The 17,588-nt window shown below is 43.6% G+C and overlaps 1 protein-coding gene across 2 annotated transcripts in view; it reads left to right on the plus strand.

The window, feature by feature from the left end:
• The window catches only part of LOC139264718 (WD repeat-containing protein 48), a 116,118-nt gene extending 115,085 nt beyond the window's left edge, over nt 1-1,033 (plus strand). For both annotated transcript variants that reach the window (XM_070881671.1, XM_070881670.1), the window contains exon 19: nt 175-1,033. In XM_070881671.1, coding sequence (XP_070737772.1) covers nt 175-270 — 96 coding nt within the window. In that variant the 3' untranslated portion in view covers nt 271-1,033. The remainder of the gene's footprint in view (nt 1-174) is intronic.
• The last annotated feature ends 16,555 nt before the right edge of the window (nt 1,034-17,588 follow it).

Below are 17,588 nucleotides of genomic sequence, written 5' to 3' on the forward strand. Positions count from 1 at the left end.
GTGGCCTGGGAGTCAGTGAACCGTTATGAACATACAATGAAGGACTGAAGAACCCAGGTGATCCCCATTTGATCACCTTACCCCCAGTTCTGGTGCTTGTGATGTACTTGGTGATTATGTAGTAGCATCATCATATATTTTGATTCTCACCCTTTCGATCTTAACCCCACACAGGTTCTTGATCCAAACATGGACCTCCGGACAGTGAAGCACTTCATCTGGAAGAGTGGAGGGGACCTGACGCTTCATTATCGGCAGAAGTCAACGTGATGTCTAATCAAGAATGGCAGAGTGCTCGACTCCCGGGAGCCAATAGTTTCATTGTGAACTTTTCCTCTCCGCGCCTAATTTCATTACCTGTACTGGGTGAAAAGAGTAGTAACAGTGCCCCACGCACCACTCCGTGTTAGACCCAGCTCGCTGATCGATTTAATCCAGTATGGAGAAATGCGTCAAAATCATAATGGAAAATTCTAATGCTATATAACATAGGAAGATTACAGAATGTAAATTGGATTTACTCCCAGTGCGCTGTCTTAATTTTAATGGGCAGGACACAGATTATTGTAGATTTATAGTGTGGCGGGGACTACACTGTGCAGTGTACAAAGCATAGATAAATGATCCAGATAATGGACATAACCGCCTCATCCAATAGGTGTCCTTTATTTGTTTCTAACTCATTGTCACCCTCTACCCCGACACATCTTCTGCATGGGCACCACACTAGTTACTGCAGTCACCTTACTACACGTGATGTTATGCGTCACTGCGTGTTTCCATACATTCCAGAATTTTCTTTTTAGATGTCGTTCAAGTGTCGACTGTCTCGTTGGCTCATTTGGGAAATGGGGTGGGCGAATGGAACAATAAGGGAATGTGCAAAGAGCAGATTCATTGCTGGTGTTGAAACCAATCCGTGTCGCCCAGCTACCAGTTAAATGTGTTTATCATTTGTGAATTGTACCCCTGACTGACTGTTCTTGCCACTTGAGTTTTAGTCTGTTGTTTTATTAAAATTCAGTTAGTGGTGCTACGTCTGTCAATGTTAATCTAGCCGAAAAGAGATGTGCAAGAGGGGGGGGGGGGGAATGGGGGGGCGGGGTTAGGGTTACTTCAATGGGAAAGAAAACAAAATCTGGATAGCATGACAAGAGGGCATTAATTCAAGGTTATGGGGGCAAGTTCGCGCCAGACACTAGGAAATATTTCTTGAGTGATTGAAGCTCGGCTAATGGAAATAGTGGGAAGCTACGATGGAAGGATGGTATGATTGATATTCTAAAAGAAATAAATCAAATGGGCTGAAGGGGCCGCCTTGATCCGCATCCTATCGTGTGAGAAGTTTGTTGTAAATAAGATTCTTTTTTTATTCATCCGACTATTAAATGACAAGATTTTTTAAACTTTTTTTTTTAACAAAAAAGCTTTTGAGACTTTGTAGTTGATTGCAAAACTAATTTTTTGGGGGATGCTACAGATCCAGAGTTGAAACATTAAGGCTTGAATAAAGTAATATTTAAACCAATGTAGTACTTTCAATCTAATGCGCTGCAGATGAACAGAACAGACAGGATACCCTTGGAGCTGTTAATGATGTCTTGTCTCCGACTCAAATTTCAGTTCATGTTTTATATTGTAAATTTTAGCTGTTGGGTGCAGCCAATGAATCATCAAACCTTTCCAATTTGAGAAATCAAGTTGCAAGTTTTTTAAACTGATGTAAAAGTAAAGGCCTATTAATTAAGTTCCTTCTGCAGATACAAGTTATTGCCATTTTTAAGCATTGATTCATTTTATGCCTGTCGGATTTTGCTGTTGTCTCCCTCCACCCATTAATCTGTGCACACCAGCTCATTTCTGTACTGAAATTAAAAGTTGTGTGCACTTGTAGAAGTGGTAAATTAGGCTCTTAATATTTCTTGCACTAGAATGCCTCACAAAATAAAATCTCGCCCTGAATTTAAAGGAAGTGAGTATCACAGAGTCAGCAAAAGACCTTTGATACAAAAGGGCAGGGTGAGAATTCACTCTCCTGGACCAGTCGTTTCATTGCTCCCGTGAGCGTGTAGTGTTTCGTTTTTTTTTTAATTTATTCATTCACGGAATGTGGGCGTCGCTGGCAAGGCCAGCATTTATTGTCCATCCTTAATTGCCCTTGAGAAGGTGGTGAGCCGCCGCCTTGAACCGCTGCAGTCCGTGTGGTGAAAAGGTGCTCCCACAGTGCTGTTAGGGAGGAAGCTCCGGGATTTTGATCCAGTGACGATGAAGGAAAGGCAATAGGATGGTATGTGACTTGGAAGGGGAACTTGGTGTTCCCATGCGCCTGCACAGAAATGTGTGAACGGTGCTTTCACATTGGCCATAAAGGGGTGCTTGCGCTTGTGGTTCTTGACCTACGGAGTTTACGCGCTCGACAGCAACACCGGTGTAAACTTAACGATACGTTAAGGCCGGCCACTCGGAGGGCCTTTTATTTATTTTTTTTGCTGGGTGTTTAGAGCAGCGGGCCTTCGTTGCTGCTGGATGCATAGGCCTGCCTGTCGGGAACCTGCAGCACAGGCACTGCTTTAAGGTCAATGTGAAAGCAACTGGAGCCTCTGGGCCAAGTCTCTCTCGTGTAGCGATCCTTTCCTGGTTTTACTGGCTGCTTCATTTCTCTTGCTTCCTGTTGGAGAACAGTCAGCCGTGGCTCAGTTGGTAGCACACTCACCTGAGTCAGAAGGTTGTGGGTTCAAACCCCACTCCAGGAACTTGAGAACAAAAATATAGACCGACACTCCAGTGCACTATTGATGCAGTGCTGCACTGTCAGAGATGAGACATTAAACCAAGGCACTATCTTCTCAGGTGGACGTTAATGATCCCATGGCACTATTCAAAAAAAGAGTAGGGTTGAGGAATATTTATCCCTCGACCAACATCACTAAAAACACATTAACTCATTATCACATTACTATTTGTGGGAGATAGCTATGTGCAAATTGGCTGTCGCATTTCCTACATTACAACTGACTGACTACACTTCAAAAATATTTCATTGGCTGCAAAATGCTTTGGGATGTCCTGAGGTTGCGAAAGGCCCTGTATAAGTGCAAGTCTTCTTTCAATATAAAGAAAGACTTGTTTTCTACACCCTTTTGTTATCCCGGTTGCTGACAGACATTTAAGGTTCATGTCCTTTTTTGTAATTGGAAGGAGTACTGTATCACACTCCTGTTTCCGTTAGCACACTGGATGTAAAAGTGTCTTTAGCTCCCCTATTCTGTTTGGTGTGTCCGTGTTGAAATTGCTAATTATCTGTTCAGCTACTTGGATCCTTTAAATTTCAAGTTATTTTAAATATTGAGCATTGTTTAGCATATAACCTGGAGCGACTTAAGTTAGGAATCAATAACTTCTTGTTTCCAATTGTAACAGGGTACCAGAGATTGAGCCTTGACTATTTAACGGAATAGACCCATTAATGAAACCGTTCAGTCACGTGACAGTTTACTTTTGCACCCTTTGTGTCTGGTAACATTTACTTTATATTAGAATACAGCTAGTGTTTCTGCTTGGTGTGACGTGCAGAACACCCTTTTTTTGATGTGGATGTTGTTAGCAAGGCCGGCATTTATTGCCCATCCTTAGTTGCCCTTGAGAAGGTGATGGTGAGCCGCCACCTTCAACCGCTACATTCCTTGTGGTGAAGGTACTTCAACAATGTGGTATGGTAGGGAAGTTCCAGGATTTTGACCCAGAGACAGTGATGGAATGGCAATGTATATCCCAAGTCAGGATAGTGTGTGACTTGGAGAGGGAACTTGGAGGTGACGGTGCTCCCATGCACCTGCTGCCCTTGTCCTTCTAGGTGGTGGAGGTCGTGGGTTTGGGAGATGCTGTCAACGGATAGTTTTGATTTTCGAAGAAGGATACTGATATGTTTAGATTAAAATTCTGAGACATCACTGCTCCAGATTCAAGAATTATTTGACATGCGATGAAGTGCAACAGGTAATAGCTTCTAAAATCTTTCTGTTACCACACAACAACAACGTTTACTTGTATAGCGCCTTTAACGTAGTAAGACGTACCAGAGCAGGAAAGGACCCCTGAAAGTATAGGAGAATCAATTCTCATCTGCCTTTTGTGTCAAAAGGTCTTCTGCTGTCTCTGGAATATCGTATTTGCAGTAAAATGGTAGGCTTGTGAAATTAAATGTTTTAAAACAGTCGGGTTAGTGTAATACTGGGTACTCGCCGGAGGTTGAACTTGACGCAAAGTACAAAGAGCTTAACTCTGCACCCATCCCATGCTGTACCATAGTGGTTATGTTACTGGACTAGTGATTCAGGGACATGAGTTCAAATCGCGCCACGGCAGCTGGGGAATTTAATTTCACTTAATTAAATAAATTTTGAATAAAAAAGCTAGTATCAGTAATGGTAACCATGAAAGTACCGGACTGTCATTAAAAACCCATCTGGTTCACTAATGTCCTTTAGGGAAGGAAATCTGCCGTCCTTACCCGATCTGGCCTATATGTGACTCCAGACTCACAGCAATGTGGTTGACTCTTAACTGCCCTCTGCAGTTCAAGAAGGCGGCTCACCACCACTTTCTCAAAGGCAATTGGGGATGGTCAATAAATGCTGGCCTTACCAGCGACACCCACATCCCACGAACAGTTATATTGAAAGCACTTAAAGAAAATCACTAATATGTTCTTTTCCCAACAACTGCTACTTTTACATCTTTGTTAATCGATATATTTTTTTATTATTAATTTCGAGCAGGATTGGGCTAGAGGCAGCATTTTGAATCTAGGCCACCTGAAGCAGGCGACAGCTGCACGCACACTCCTGCAAACTGACCCAGTTTCACAGCAGGTAGGCTGTATTAGGTTTGTTGTTGCATTTGTCACTGGGGTTGATTTTTGTGCCGAGGGGAAGGAGGAGGGCAGAAACAGTTTATTTAGAATGTTTTGTTTTAATTCCGCGTGGCACTTAACTAAAATAACATTCCCCATTGCAGTGCATTGTACTGGACCGTGGGCAGGTAAAGAGAGTTTGGCAAGTCTGGTTTCACTTGTTCTGTTTTCATTAATAAGTGTTCCACCTGCTGTTGGTCACTATCTCAATCCCATCAGTCAGAGCTGATGGCAGTTTTGCTATTGACATTTCCAAGTAATTGTCAAGAGATTAAAATGAAAACTCCTTGAATGCTGGGAACGCTGAGTTCAAAACAGAAAATGCTAAAAATGCGCAGCAATTAAATCACTGTCTGCATCGGAAAGGATAGATTATGGTGTGGGGCGGGGCCCTTTTATCAGAACTGGCCTGTCCTGATCAGGGTTCCCACCTCAAAACATTAACCTGTTATTTCCACCACACCCCCCACTTTATCTTCAGATGCTTACTGTAACGTGTGAATTTCCTACTTTTATTCTAAGAGAGAACTGAAAACAGACATAATAACACAAAATGCTGGAACCAAGAGATCTCAGCATCTGACCGGTTTGGTAGAGACTTTTCAGAACTGAATTGCTACTCAAAACATTTATCTGCCATTCCGCACCCCCCCCCCCCTCAAGTGGAACCAGAATATTAATGATGGACCATCTATGTATTTCCAAAATTATGATTAATTTCAGATATTCCGTTTTTTTTAATAAACCACCCCTTACCAGCAGTTGTACGTTTGCACGCCCTGTAAAACTAGTACAGCCAAAGTTTATTGGAGGGTTTGGTAGGGACTTGCACTATTGACTGGTGGTCATATTTATTACCAATACCAATTCACGCAATTAATCATCTCCAATGACTGTCTGTAGATGTTAATAGCGAAACACTAGTATAATTTGGTTTTTGCACATCCTCCTCTGGGGACTATCTGGTACAAATGGGATCAGCCAAAATTATTGTTAAAAGTCCATTTGCTTTGCCTGTTCCTATGTTTCACCCGTGCTGCAGTGTTATCTCGTTTGGTGAAAAGCCCTTTTCAGCGTTCTGCTGTATGTTCCTACATGTGGCCCACCCTTCGACCTCCTCCGCCCTCCCACCAGCCTTGCATTGCATCACTGGCCAATTAGCTGGGCTCATCAAAGTGACTGGTCCAAAGCACATTTAATTGGAAACCTGACAAAACGGTGCAACGTCAAAAGAGTAACAAATGTGCAAAATGTCCACAACATGTTAAATAAATAACTTTTGTTTAAAATGTTTTAAGACTTCTGAATTTAAAGGATATTTATACTTTTTTTTGTGTGCGTGTTTTTTTTCGTGTTGGGGAGAGGGGAGGAAGGAAAGGGATGTGGTTCTCGGGCTGATTAATTGAAAGATGCTCTCTTTGCGACAATGCAACTTTACAAAATAAATTACATTACAGAAAGAAAAGCAATAGAAGTCAAGGATCTGGTTTCCCTTTAGGTGTGGTGAGGTAGGATCACAAAGAAGAGCAGTCTAACCTGTCGAGCCACATTTTTGGATTATATATAGATTCAGAACCCACATCAAGGGGAAGAGTTTTTCATTTTGCTAAATTTTTATCATACAAGCTATGCATCACCTTGTATGTTAATACAGGAATCTGGAGATTCCCTGTGTAAGACGGTTTGAATCAGACAACAAATATGGTTGCAACAGCAAAGATCTTTTATTGTGCCCGACCAAGTCCAGACACCCACAATGTCTTTCAGCAATAGACATAGAATAATGCACAATATTATCTCGTGATCCCCTGAGTAGACCGCAATAGAGTGCAAGTGCTGATTTGGGGATGGCATTCTGCAGTTCTTCGATCCTTTTGAGCATGATTCTACAAATTGTCAAGGAAAGCTCAAGATCTTTAATGGCCACTTCTCACGAATTTCGTCCGAGCTGATTCATTATGACATGACAAGTGTTGTTGTGAACAAACCCCCCTCCCAGAATTGAGAGTGTTCCTTCAAAACACCAGATGACAACTTGTTTACCATCTAGGATGTAAGTAAATCATCCTGTGCTCCATTGTCTCACTTCCTATCATAAGACTGCCTTGGTTGCCTCGTTTCACAATGGCCCAAAAGGTCAACAGGCATGAATCACACATCCTGAACTTTAAGCAGAAGCTAAACAGCAGTCAACTGAATTGTACCCTGACACATTCAACCCTAAAGCATCCTGGGAATGAACAACTTTAACCATTTCATTATTTATAGTTTCAATACAAGACCACAAACCTTTTATAAGTAAAAAGAAAGCAAAAACCTTAAATCATAAGAGAATAAACTAAATCCTAACCCGATGAATATTTGTATAAGCAACTACACCTGATATGACCATATTTCAGCCACAGCCTAAACCATGCTTCTCGATGGCATAATGTTTCTGCAGTTTTTATATCTGTTGTAATTGATAACTTGCTATTTTTCTTTTACTGATGGCAGGGATGGCAGTCTTGTAACGTGGATCCATAATAAGTGTAGCACACTCACCACTCGGAAGGATGTGAATTCACTTCAGGATGCATAATCTGGACTGTGCGCTACTGAGGGAATGCTGCATTGTCAGAACATAAGAACATAAGAATTAGGAACAGGAGTAGGCCATCTAGCCCCTCGAGCCTGCTCCGCCATTCAACAAGATCATGGCTGATCTGGCCGTGGACTCAGCTCCACTTACCCGCCCGCTCCCCATAACCCTTAATTCCCTGATTTGTTAAAAATCTATCTATCTGTGATTTGAATACATTCAATAAGCTAGCCTCAACTGCTTCCTTGGGCAGAGAATTCCACAGATTCACAACCTTCTGGGAGAAGAAATTCCTTCTTAACTCGGTTTTAAATTGGCTCCCCCGTACTTTAAGGCTGTGCCCCCAAGTTCTAGTCTCCCTGACCAGTGGAAACAACATCTCTGCCTCTATCTTGTCTATCCCTTTCATTATTTTAAATGTTTCTATAAGATCACCCCTCATCCTTCTGAACTCCAACGAGTAAAGACCCAATCTACTCAGTCTATCATCATAAGGTAACCCCCTCATCTCCGGAATCAACCTAGTGAATCGTCTCTGTACCCCCTCCAAAGCTCGTATATCCTTAAGTAAGGTGACCAAAACTGCACGCAGTACTCCAGGTGCGGCCTCACCAATACTCTACAGTTGCAGCAGGACCTCCCTGCTTTTGTACTCCATCCCTCTCGCAATGAAGGCCAACATTCCATTTGCCTTCCTGATTACCTGCTGCACCTGCAAACTAACTTTTTGGGATTCATGCACAAAGACCCCCAGGTCCCTCTGCACCGCAGCATGTTGTAATTTCTCCCCATTCAAATAATATTCCCTTTTACTGTTTTTTTCCAAGGTGGATGACCTCACATTTTCCAACATTGTATTCCATCTGCCAAACCTCAGCCCATTCACTTAACCTATCTAAATCTCTTTGCAGCCCCTCTGTGTCCTCTACACAACCCGCTTTCCCACTAAACTTTGTGTCATCTGCAAATTTTGTTACATTACACTCTGTCCCCTCTTCCAGGTCATCTATGTATATTGTAAACAGTTGTGGTCCCAGCACCGATCCCTGTGGCACACCACTAACCACCGATTTCCAACCACAAAGGACCCATTTATCCCGACTCTCTGCTTTCTGTTAGCCAGCCAATTCTCTATCCATGCTAATACATTTCCTCTGACTCCGCGTATCTTTATCTTCTGCAGTAACCTTTTGTATGGCACCTTATCGAATGCCTTTCGGAAATCTAAATACACCACATCCATCGGTACACCTCTATCCACCATGCTGGTTATATCCTCAAAGAATTCCAGTAAATTAGTTAAACATGATTTCCCCTTCATGAATCTATGTTGCGTCTGCTTGATTGCACTAATCCTATCTAGATGTCCCGCTATTTCTTCCTTAATGATAGCTTCAAGCATTTTCCCCACTACAGATGTTAAACTAACTGGCCTATAGTTACCTGCCTTTTGTCTGCTCCCTTTTTTAAACAGAGGAGTTACATTAGCTGCTTTCCAATCCGCTGGTACCTCCCCAGAGTCCAGAGAATTTTGGTAGATTATAACGAATGCATCTGCTATAACTTCCGCCTTCTCTTTTAATACTCTGGGATGCATTTCATCAGGGCATGGGGACTTGTCTACCTTGAGTCCCATTAGCCTGTCCAGCACTACCCCCCTAGTGATAGTGATTGTCTCAAGGTCCTCCCTTCCCACATTCCCGTGACCAGCAATCTTTGGCATGGTTTTTGTGTCTTCCACTATGAAGACCGAAGCAAAATAATTGTTTACGGTCTCAGTCATTTCCACATTTCCCATTATTAAATCCCCCTTCTCATCTTCTAAGGGACCAACATTTACTTTAGTCACTCTTTTCCGTTTTATATATCGGTAAAAGCTTTTACTGTTTTTATGTTTTGCGCAAGTTTACTTTCGTAATCTATCTTTCCTTTCTTTATTGCTTTAGAAGAGGCGTTAAACCAAGATCTCAAAAGATTCTGTGACTGTTAAAAGAAAAGCAAGACCAGTGTCCTGACTAACAGATTGGCTGGTCACCCTTCTCGTTGCTGTTGATGGGCATTTGCTTTGTGCAAAATGGCTGCTGTGTTTGCCAATGTAACGACCCTGTATTTTGAAGCAATGTATTGCACCTGATCTATTTTGAAAAGTGTCAGATGTAACATAAACATAAGAACATAATAAATAGGAGCAGGAGTAGGCCATACGCCCCCTCGAGCCTCCTCCACTATTTTATACGATCTTGGCTGATCCGATCATGGACTCAGGTCCACTTCCCTGCCCTCTCCCCATAATCCCTTATTCCCTTAGCGGTGAAACATAGAAAATAGGTGCAGGAGTAGGCCATTCGAGCCTGCACCACCATTCAATAAGATCATGGCTGATCATCACCTCAGTACCCTTTTCCTACTTTCTCTTCATACCCCCTTGATCCCTTTAGCTGTAAGGGCCATATCTAACTCCCTCTTGAATATATCCAATGAACTGGCATCAACAACTCTTGGTGGTCGAGAATTCCACAGGTTAACAACTCTCTGAGTGAAGAAGTTTCTCCTCATCTCAGTTCTAAATGGCTTACCCCTTATCCTTAGACTGTGTCCCCTGCTTCTGGAGTTCACCAACATCGGGAACATTCTTCCTGCATCTAATGTGTCCAGTCCCGTCAGAATTTTATGTTTCTATGAGATCCCCTCTCCTTCTAAACTCCAGTGAATACAGGCCCAGATGATCCAGTCTCTCATATGTCAGTCCAGCCATCCTGGGAATCAGCCTGGTGAACCTTCGCTGCACTCCCTCAATAACAAGAACGTCCTTCCTCACAGGAGACAAAAACTGAACACAATATTCCAGGTGAGGCCTCACCAAGGCCCTGTACAACTGCAGTAAGACCTCCCTGCTGCTATGCTCAAATCCCCTAGCTATGAAGGCCAACATACCATTTGCCGCCTTCACCGCCTGCTGTACCTGCATGCAAACTTTCAATGATGTACCATGACACCCAGGTCTCATTGCACCTCGCCTTTTTCTAATCTGTCGCCACTCAGATAATCTGCCTTCGTGTTTTTGCGACCAAAGTGGATAACCTCACATTTATCCACATTATACTGCATCTGCCGTGCATTTGCCCACTCGCCTAACCTGTCCAAGTCACCCTGCAGCCTCTTAGCATCTTCCTCACAGCTTAGTGTCATCTGCAAACTTGGAAATATTGCGCTCAATTCCTTCATCTAAATCATTGATGTATATTGTAAACAGCTGGAGTCCCAGCACTGAGCCCTGCGGCACCCCACTAGTCACTGCCTGCCATTCTGAAAAGGACCCGTTTATCCCGACTCTCTGCTTCCTGTCTGCCAACCAGTTCTCTATCCACGTCAGTACATTACCCCCAATATCATGTGCTTTGATTTTTCACACCAATCTCTTGTGTGAGACCTTGTCAAAAGCCTTTTGAAAGTCCAAATACACACCTCCACTGGTTCTCCCTTGTCCACTCTACTAGTTACATCCTCAAAAAATTCTAGCAGATTTGTCAAGCATGATTTCCCTTTCATAAATCCATGCTGACTTGGACCGATTTTGTCAATCTCTGTCTTAAATTTATTCAATGACCCAGCTGCCTCAGCTCTCTGAGGCAGTGAATTCCACAGATTTACAACCTTCTAAGAAAAGAAATTTCTCCTCATTTCAGTTTTAAATGGGTGTCCCCCTTATTCTAACATTATGCTCCCTAGTTCTAGTCTCCCCCATCAGTGGAAACATTCTCTCTGTATCCACCTTGTCAAGCCCCCTCATAATCTTATACGTTGCGATAAGATCACACCTCGTTCTGAATTCCAATGAGTAGAGGCCCAACCTACTCAACCTATCCTCATAGGTCAACCCCCTTATCTCATGTGCGATAAGGTATTGTATAAATGCAAGTTGCCTTGCAAACTGGTAAGGTTTTTGATCTCCATCGAAAATGTACAGAAATGAAGAATGCGACCCCCAAAATATTGGTTAAAAAAAATCCCAAAATTCCATGGTTTAAAAAAAAAGCACTGCTTTTGATTAGTCACTGTAAATTTGTGGCCCTGATTATGGAAAAAGTAGCTCTACAACATGCAAAATCAACAGGCAGGAAAAGACCAGCTGGGCCATCAAGCCTGTTTGACAGAGCCCCGATGCCTGGAGGATCAGGATTAAGCACCCATTCCTACTAGCACACATGCCCACCGTCAGTCATGCAATCTCCTGGGAGAGACAAAAATCCCACATCTAATCGGGGAAAAATAAATCCCTTTGGTATATTGTAGTTAAGACCAAGGTTTTTCTGTGTTGGTGTTAAAGGACAGATCTGCAGAATGCCATCCTCCAAATATATAATCAGTTGTTGGAAACCTCTGGTCCTGATTAGGGGTACAAGAGGGTCCAGGATTTTATTTTTCAGTTTCTTAACTCGTGTCACAGACCATGCCTACAATTCTGTAGCCTATGTATACTTGAATTTGTAACATCCCTGGCTTTGCCAGCACCTGCAAAATATGAATTGGTTCAAAAACCAGTCTATGAAGAGGTTGAATGGTCATTGATGAACGAAATGTCATAAACTTTGAAGAGAGCATTTCTTTTTAAATCAACATAACCTCGCTTTGCATGTATTAGATCAGTGATGCTCCTATTATAGGTCACGATCCAACAGTTGACCTTTCTTGGGAGAGCAAAGCAACTTTGCAAATTGCATATTGCCTCACACAGAAGAGCAGTGCCATAGCTCATTTTCCACTGGTGGGCACCTGATAGACTGAATGCTATTAAATTCACATTGACAAGGACATTATGTTGAGCATTTTGCCTGCAGTTGCATGAAGTTAATTGACAAAGAAATTAAATGGCAGCTACAGAGATGGAAAATCCTTTTCATATCTATATAACAAAGCAAAAGGTGTATTAAGAAATATATTTGTTTCAGTTTTACATTTATAAGAAGGAAGGTCCCCTTCGTCCTTATTGCCGCAATGTTCTGGCTCCTGAAAATTTAAGCCCTTGAAAGCAGAATGCCGTGTTACTTGTGAGAGTAGAAGAAGCAGCCAGAAGTGCAAACTAGTTAAAGGCAGATTAGGACTGATGTGAGAATAAATTCTTCACATTGAGATCAACTCATAGATCATAGACATTTACAGCACGGAAGGAGACTATTTCGGCCCATTGTGTCCGCACCGCCCGAACAAGAGCTATCCAGCCTAATCCCGCTTTCCAACACTTCATACGTAACCCTGTAGGTTACGGCACTTTAAGTGCACATCCAAGAATTTTTTTAATGTGGTGAGGCTTCCTGTCACTCATTCAGGCAGTGAGTTCCAGACACCCACGACCCTCTGGGTGAAGAAATTTCCCCTCATATCTCCTCTAAACCTCCCCCCAATTATTTTAAATCTATGCTCCCTGGTTGTTGACCCCTCTGAACATAAGAACGTAAGAAATGAGAGCAGAAGTAGGTCATTTGGCCCCTCGAGCCTGCTCCGCCATTCATTAAGATCATGGCTGATCTGATCATGGGCTCAGCTCCGCTTCCCCGCCCGCTCCTCATAACTTTTTACTCCCTTATCGCTCAAAAATCTGTCTATCTCCGCCTTAAATATATTCAATGACTCAGCCTCCACAGCTCTCTGGGGCAGAGAATTCTACAGGTTTACAACCCTCTGAGAAAAGAAATTCCTCCTCATCTCAGTTTTAAATGGGCGACCCCTTATTCTAAAACTATGCCCCCTAGTTCTAGATTCCCCCATGAGTGGAAGCATCCTCTCTGCATCTACCTTGTCGAGGCCCCTCAGTATTTTGTATGTTTCAATAAGATCACCTCTTATTCTTCTGAACGCCAATGAGTACAAGCCCAACCTGCTCAATCTTTCTTCATAAGTCAACCCTTTCATCTCGGGAATCAACCGAGTGAACCTTCTCTGAACTGCCTCCAATGCAAGTATATCCCTCCTTAAATAAGGAGACCAAAATTGTACGCAATATTCTAGGTGTGATCATACCAATACCCTGTACAGTTATAGCAGGACTTCTCTGTTTTTATACTCCATCCCCTTGCAATAAAGGCCAACATTCCATTTGCCTTCCTGATTACTTGTTGTACCTGCATACTAACTTTTTGTGTTTCATGTACAAGAATCCCCAGATCCCTCTGTACCGCAGCAATGTGTAATTTTTCTCCATTAAATAATAATTTGCTTTTTTATTTTTTCTGCCGAAGTGGATAATCTTACACTTTCCCACATTATACTTCATCTGCCAAATTTTTGCCCACTCACCTAGCCTGTCTATATCCCTTTGCAGATTTTTTGTGTCCTCCTCACAACTTGCTTTCCCACCCATCTTTGTATCATCAGCAAACTTGGCTACATTACGCTCGGTCCCTTCATCCAAATCATTAATATAGATTGTAAATAGTTGAGGACCCAGCACCGATCCCTGCGGCACCCCACTAGTTACTGTTGCCAACCGCAAAGTGACCCATTTATCCTGACTCTCTGTTTTCTGTTAGCCAATCCTCTAGCCATGCTAATATATTACCCCCAACCACCATGAACTTTCATGTCATCATCATCATAGGCAGTCCCTTGAAATCGAGGAAGACTTGCTTCCACTCCTAAAGTGAGTTCTTTGGTGGCTGAGCAGTCCAACACGAGAGCCACAGACCCTGTCACAGGTGGGACAGATATTCGTCGGGGGAAGGGGGAAGTGGCACTGATTTACCACACACTCCCTCTGCTGCCTGCGCCTGATCTCTTCACGCTCGCAGCGTTGAGATTCGAAGAGCTCAACACCCTCCCAGATGCAATTTCTCCACCTAGGGCGGTCTTCAGCCAGGGTCTCCCAGGCATCAGTGATGATGTCACACTTCAGGGAGGCTTTGAGGGTGTCCTTGTAACGTTTCCGCTGCCCACCTTTGGCTCATTTGTCATGAATGAGCTCCGCATATAGCAGTTGTTTAGGGAGTCGCATGTCTGGCATGCGAACTAAGTGGCCTGCCCAGCAAAGCTGATCGAGTGTGGCCAGTGCTTCAATACTGGGGATGTTAGCCTGGGCGAGAACACTGATGTTGGTGCGTCTGTCCTCCCAGGAGATTTGCAGGATCTTGCGGAGATATCTCCAGTGACTTGGTGTGTCTTCTGTAAGTCGTCCATGCCTCTGACCCATATAGGAGGGCGGGAATTACTACAGCCCTGTAGACCATGAGCTTGGTGGTAGGTTTGAGGGCTTGGTCTTTGAACATTCTTTTCCTTAGGCGGCCGAAGGCTGCACTGGTGCACTGGAGACGATGTTGAATCTCCGCATCAATGTCTGCCTTTGTTGACAAGAGGCTCCCGAGGTATGGGAAGTGATTCACATTGTCGCGAGCCGTGCCGTGAATCTTGATGACTGGAGGGCAGTGCTGTGCAACGAGGACAGGTTTATATAGGACCTTTGTCTTACGGATGTTAAGCATAAGGCCCATGCTTTCATATGCCTCGGTGAATACATTGACTATATCCTGGAGTTCAGTCTCCGAATGTGCACAGATGCAGGCGTCGTCCACGTACTGCAGTTCAACGACAGAGGTTTGGGTGGTCTTGGACCTGGCCTGGAGGCACCGAAGGTTAAACAGCTTCCCACTGGTTCTGTAGTTTAGTTCCACTCGGGCAGGGAGCTTGTTGACAGTGAGGTGGAGCATGGCAGCGAGGAAGATTGAAAAGAGGGTTGGAGTGATGACGCAGCCCTGCTTGACCCCGGTTTGGACGTGGAATGAGTCTGTAATGGATCCGCTGGTAAGGATCACAGCCTGCATGTCGTCATGGAGCAGGCGAAGGACTTTGACAAACTTTTGGGGGCACCCAAAACGGAGGATGACGCTCCATAAGCCCTCACGGTTGACAGTGTCAAAGGCCTTTGTAAGTTTGAAAAAGGCCATGTATAAAGGCTGGCGCTGCTCCCTGCATTTTTCCTGCAGTTGTCATGCTGCAAAGATCATGTCCGTTGTTCCCCTTAGGGGACGAAATCCACACTGACTCCGGGAGGAGCTCCTCGGCCACAGGGTGAAGACGGTTTCATGTGGCACCTTATTGAATGCCGAGGGAAACAGGTCCTTCCTATCCACTCTATCCAGGCCCCTCATCATTTTATACAGCTCAGTTGGGTCTCCTCACAGCCTCCTCTGTTCCAAAGAAAACAGACCCAGCATCTCCAATCTTTCCTCATAGCCAAAATTTTCCAGTCCAGGCAATATTCTTGTCAATTTCCAGTGCAATCACATCTTTCCTGTAATGTGATGACACAGTACGCCAGCTGTGGTCTAACCACTGTTTTATACAGTTCAAGCATAATGTCCTTGCTCTTGTATTCCATGCCCCGACTCATAAAGGCAAGTATTCCATATGCCTTCTTAACCACCTTATCTACCTGGCCTGCTACCTTCAGGGATCTGTGGACCTGCACTCCAAGGTCCCTTTGTTCCTCTACACTTTTCAGTGTCATACCATTTAATGTGTATTCCCTTGCCTTGTTCAATCTCCCCAAATGCATTACCTCACACTTATCCAGATTGAATGCCATTTGCCACTGTTCTGCCCACCTGACCAGTACATTGATATCTTCCTGCAGTCCGCAGCTTTCTTCTTCATTATCAACCACACAGCCGATTTTAGTGTCATCTGCAAACTTCAAGTCCAAGTCATTGATATATACCACAAAAAGCAAGGGACCCAGCACTGAGCCCTGCGGAACCCCACTGGATACAGCCTTCCAGTCACAAAACCACCCATCAACCATTGCCCTTTGCTTCCTGCCTCTGAGCCAATTTTGGATCCAACTTGTCACTTTGCCCTGGATCCCATGGGCTTTTACTTTCGTGACCAGTCTGCCATGTGGACCTTATCAAAATCTGTGCTAAAATCCATATACACTACATCATACACACTACCCTCATCGACCCTCCTAGTTACCTCCTGAAAAAATTCAATCAAGTTAGTCAGACACGACCTTCCCTTAACAAATCCATGCTGACTGTCCTTGATTAATCCATGTCTTTCCAAATGAAGATTTATCTTGTCGCTCAGGACGTTTTCCCAATAATTTTCTCACCACTGAGTTTAGGCTGACTGGCCTGTAGTTACTCGGTCTATCCCTTTCTCCCTTTTTATACAAAGATACAACATTAGCAGTGCTCTGGCACCGCACCTGTAGCCAGAGAGGATTGGAAAATGATGGTCAGAGCCTCTCCTATTTTCTCTTTTGCTTCTCTGAACAGCCTGGGATACATTTCATCCTGGCCTGGGGATTTATCCACTTTCAAAGCTGCTAAGCCTCTTAATACCTTAAGAATCATAACCATGTCTTCTGCCTCCACACACAGATTTCCTTTATGGTCTCTAATAGGCCCCACTCTTTTTCTAGTTATGCTCTTGCTCTTAATGCAATGGTAGAGACAAAACCACTGGAGATTGGGAAAAAGTCTAATCCAGGTAGTTATGGGAATCTGTAGAAACCTCATTGCCAGAGATGGAGAAGTCATAAGTACATAGGAAATAGGAACAGCAGCACACCATTTAGCCCCTCGAGCCTACTCCGCCATTTAATAAGATCATGGCTGATCTGATCTCTGCCTCAACTCCACTTTCCTGCCCACTCCCCATAACCTTGACTCCGCTATTGTTCAAAAATCTGTCTATCTCCACCTTAAATATATTCAATGACCAGACTCCACTGCTCTCTGGAGTAGAAACATAGAAACATAGAAAATAGGTGCAGGAGTAGGCCATTCGGCCCTTCGAGCCTGCACCACCATTCAATGAGTTCATGGCTGAACATGCAACTTCAGTACCCCATTCCTGCTTTCTCGCCATACCCCTTGATCCCTCCAGTAGTAAAGACTACATCTAACTCCTTTTTGAATATATTTAGTGAATTAGCCTCAACAACTTTCTGTGGTAGAGAATTCCACAGGTTCACTACTCTCTGGATGAAGAAGTTTCTCCTCAGCTCAGTCCTAAATGGCTTACCCCTTATCCTTAGACTGTGACCCCTGGTTCTGGACTTCCCCAACATTGGGAAAATTCTTCCTGCATCTAACCTGT

The sequence above is a fragment of the Pristiophorus japonicus genome, chromosome 5 (genome assembly GCF_044704955.1).
Source record: "Pristiophorus japonicus isolate sPriJap1 chromosome 5, sPriJap1.hap1, whole genome shotgun sequence".
Classification (NCBI taxonomy): Eukaryota; Metazoa; Chordata; class Chondrichthyes; family Pristiophoridae; genus Pristiophorus; species Pristiophorus japonicus.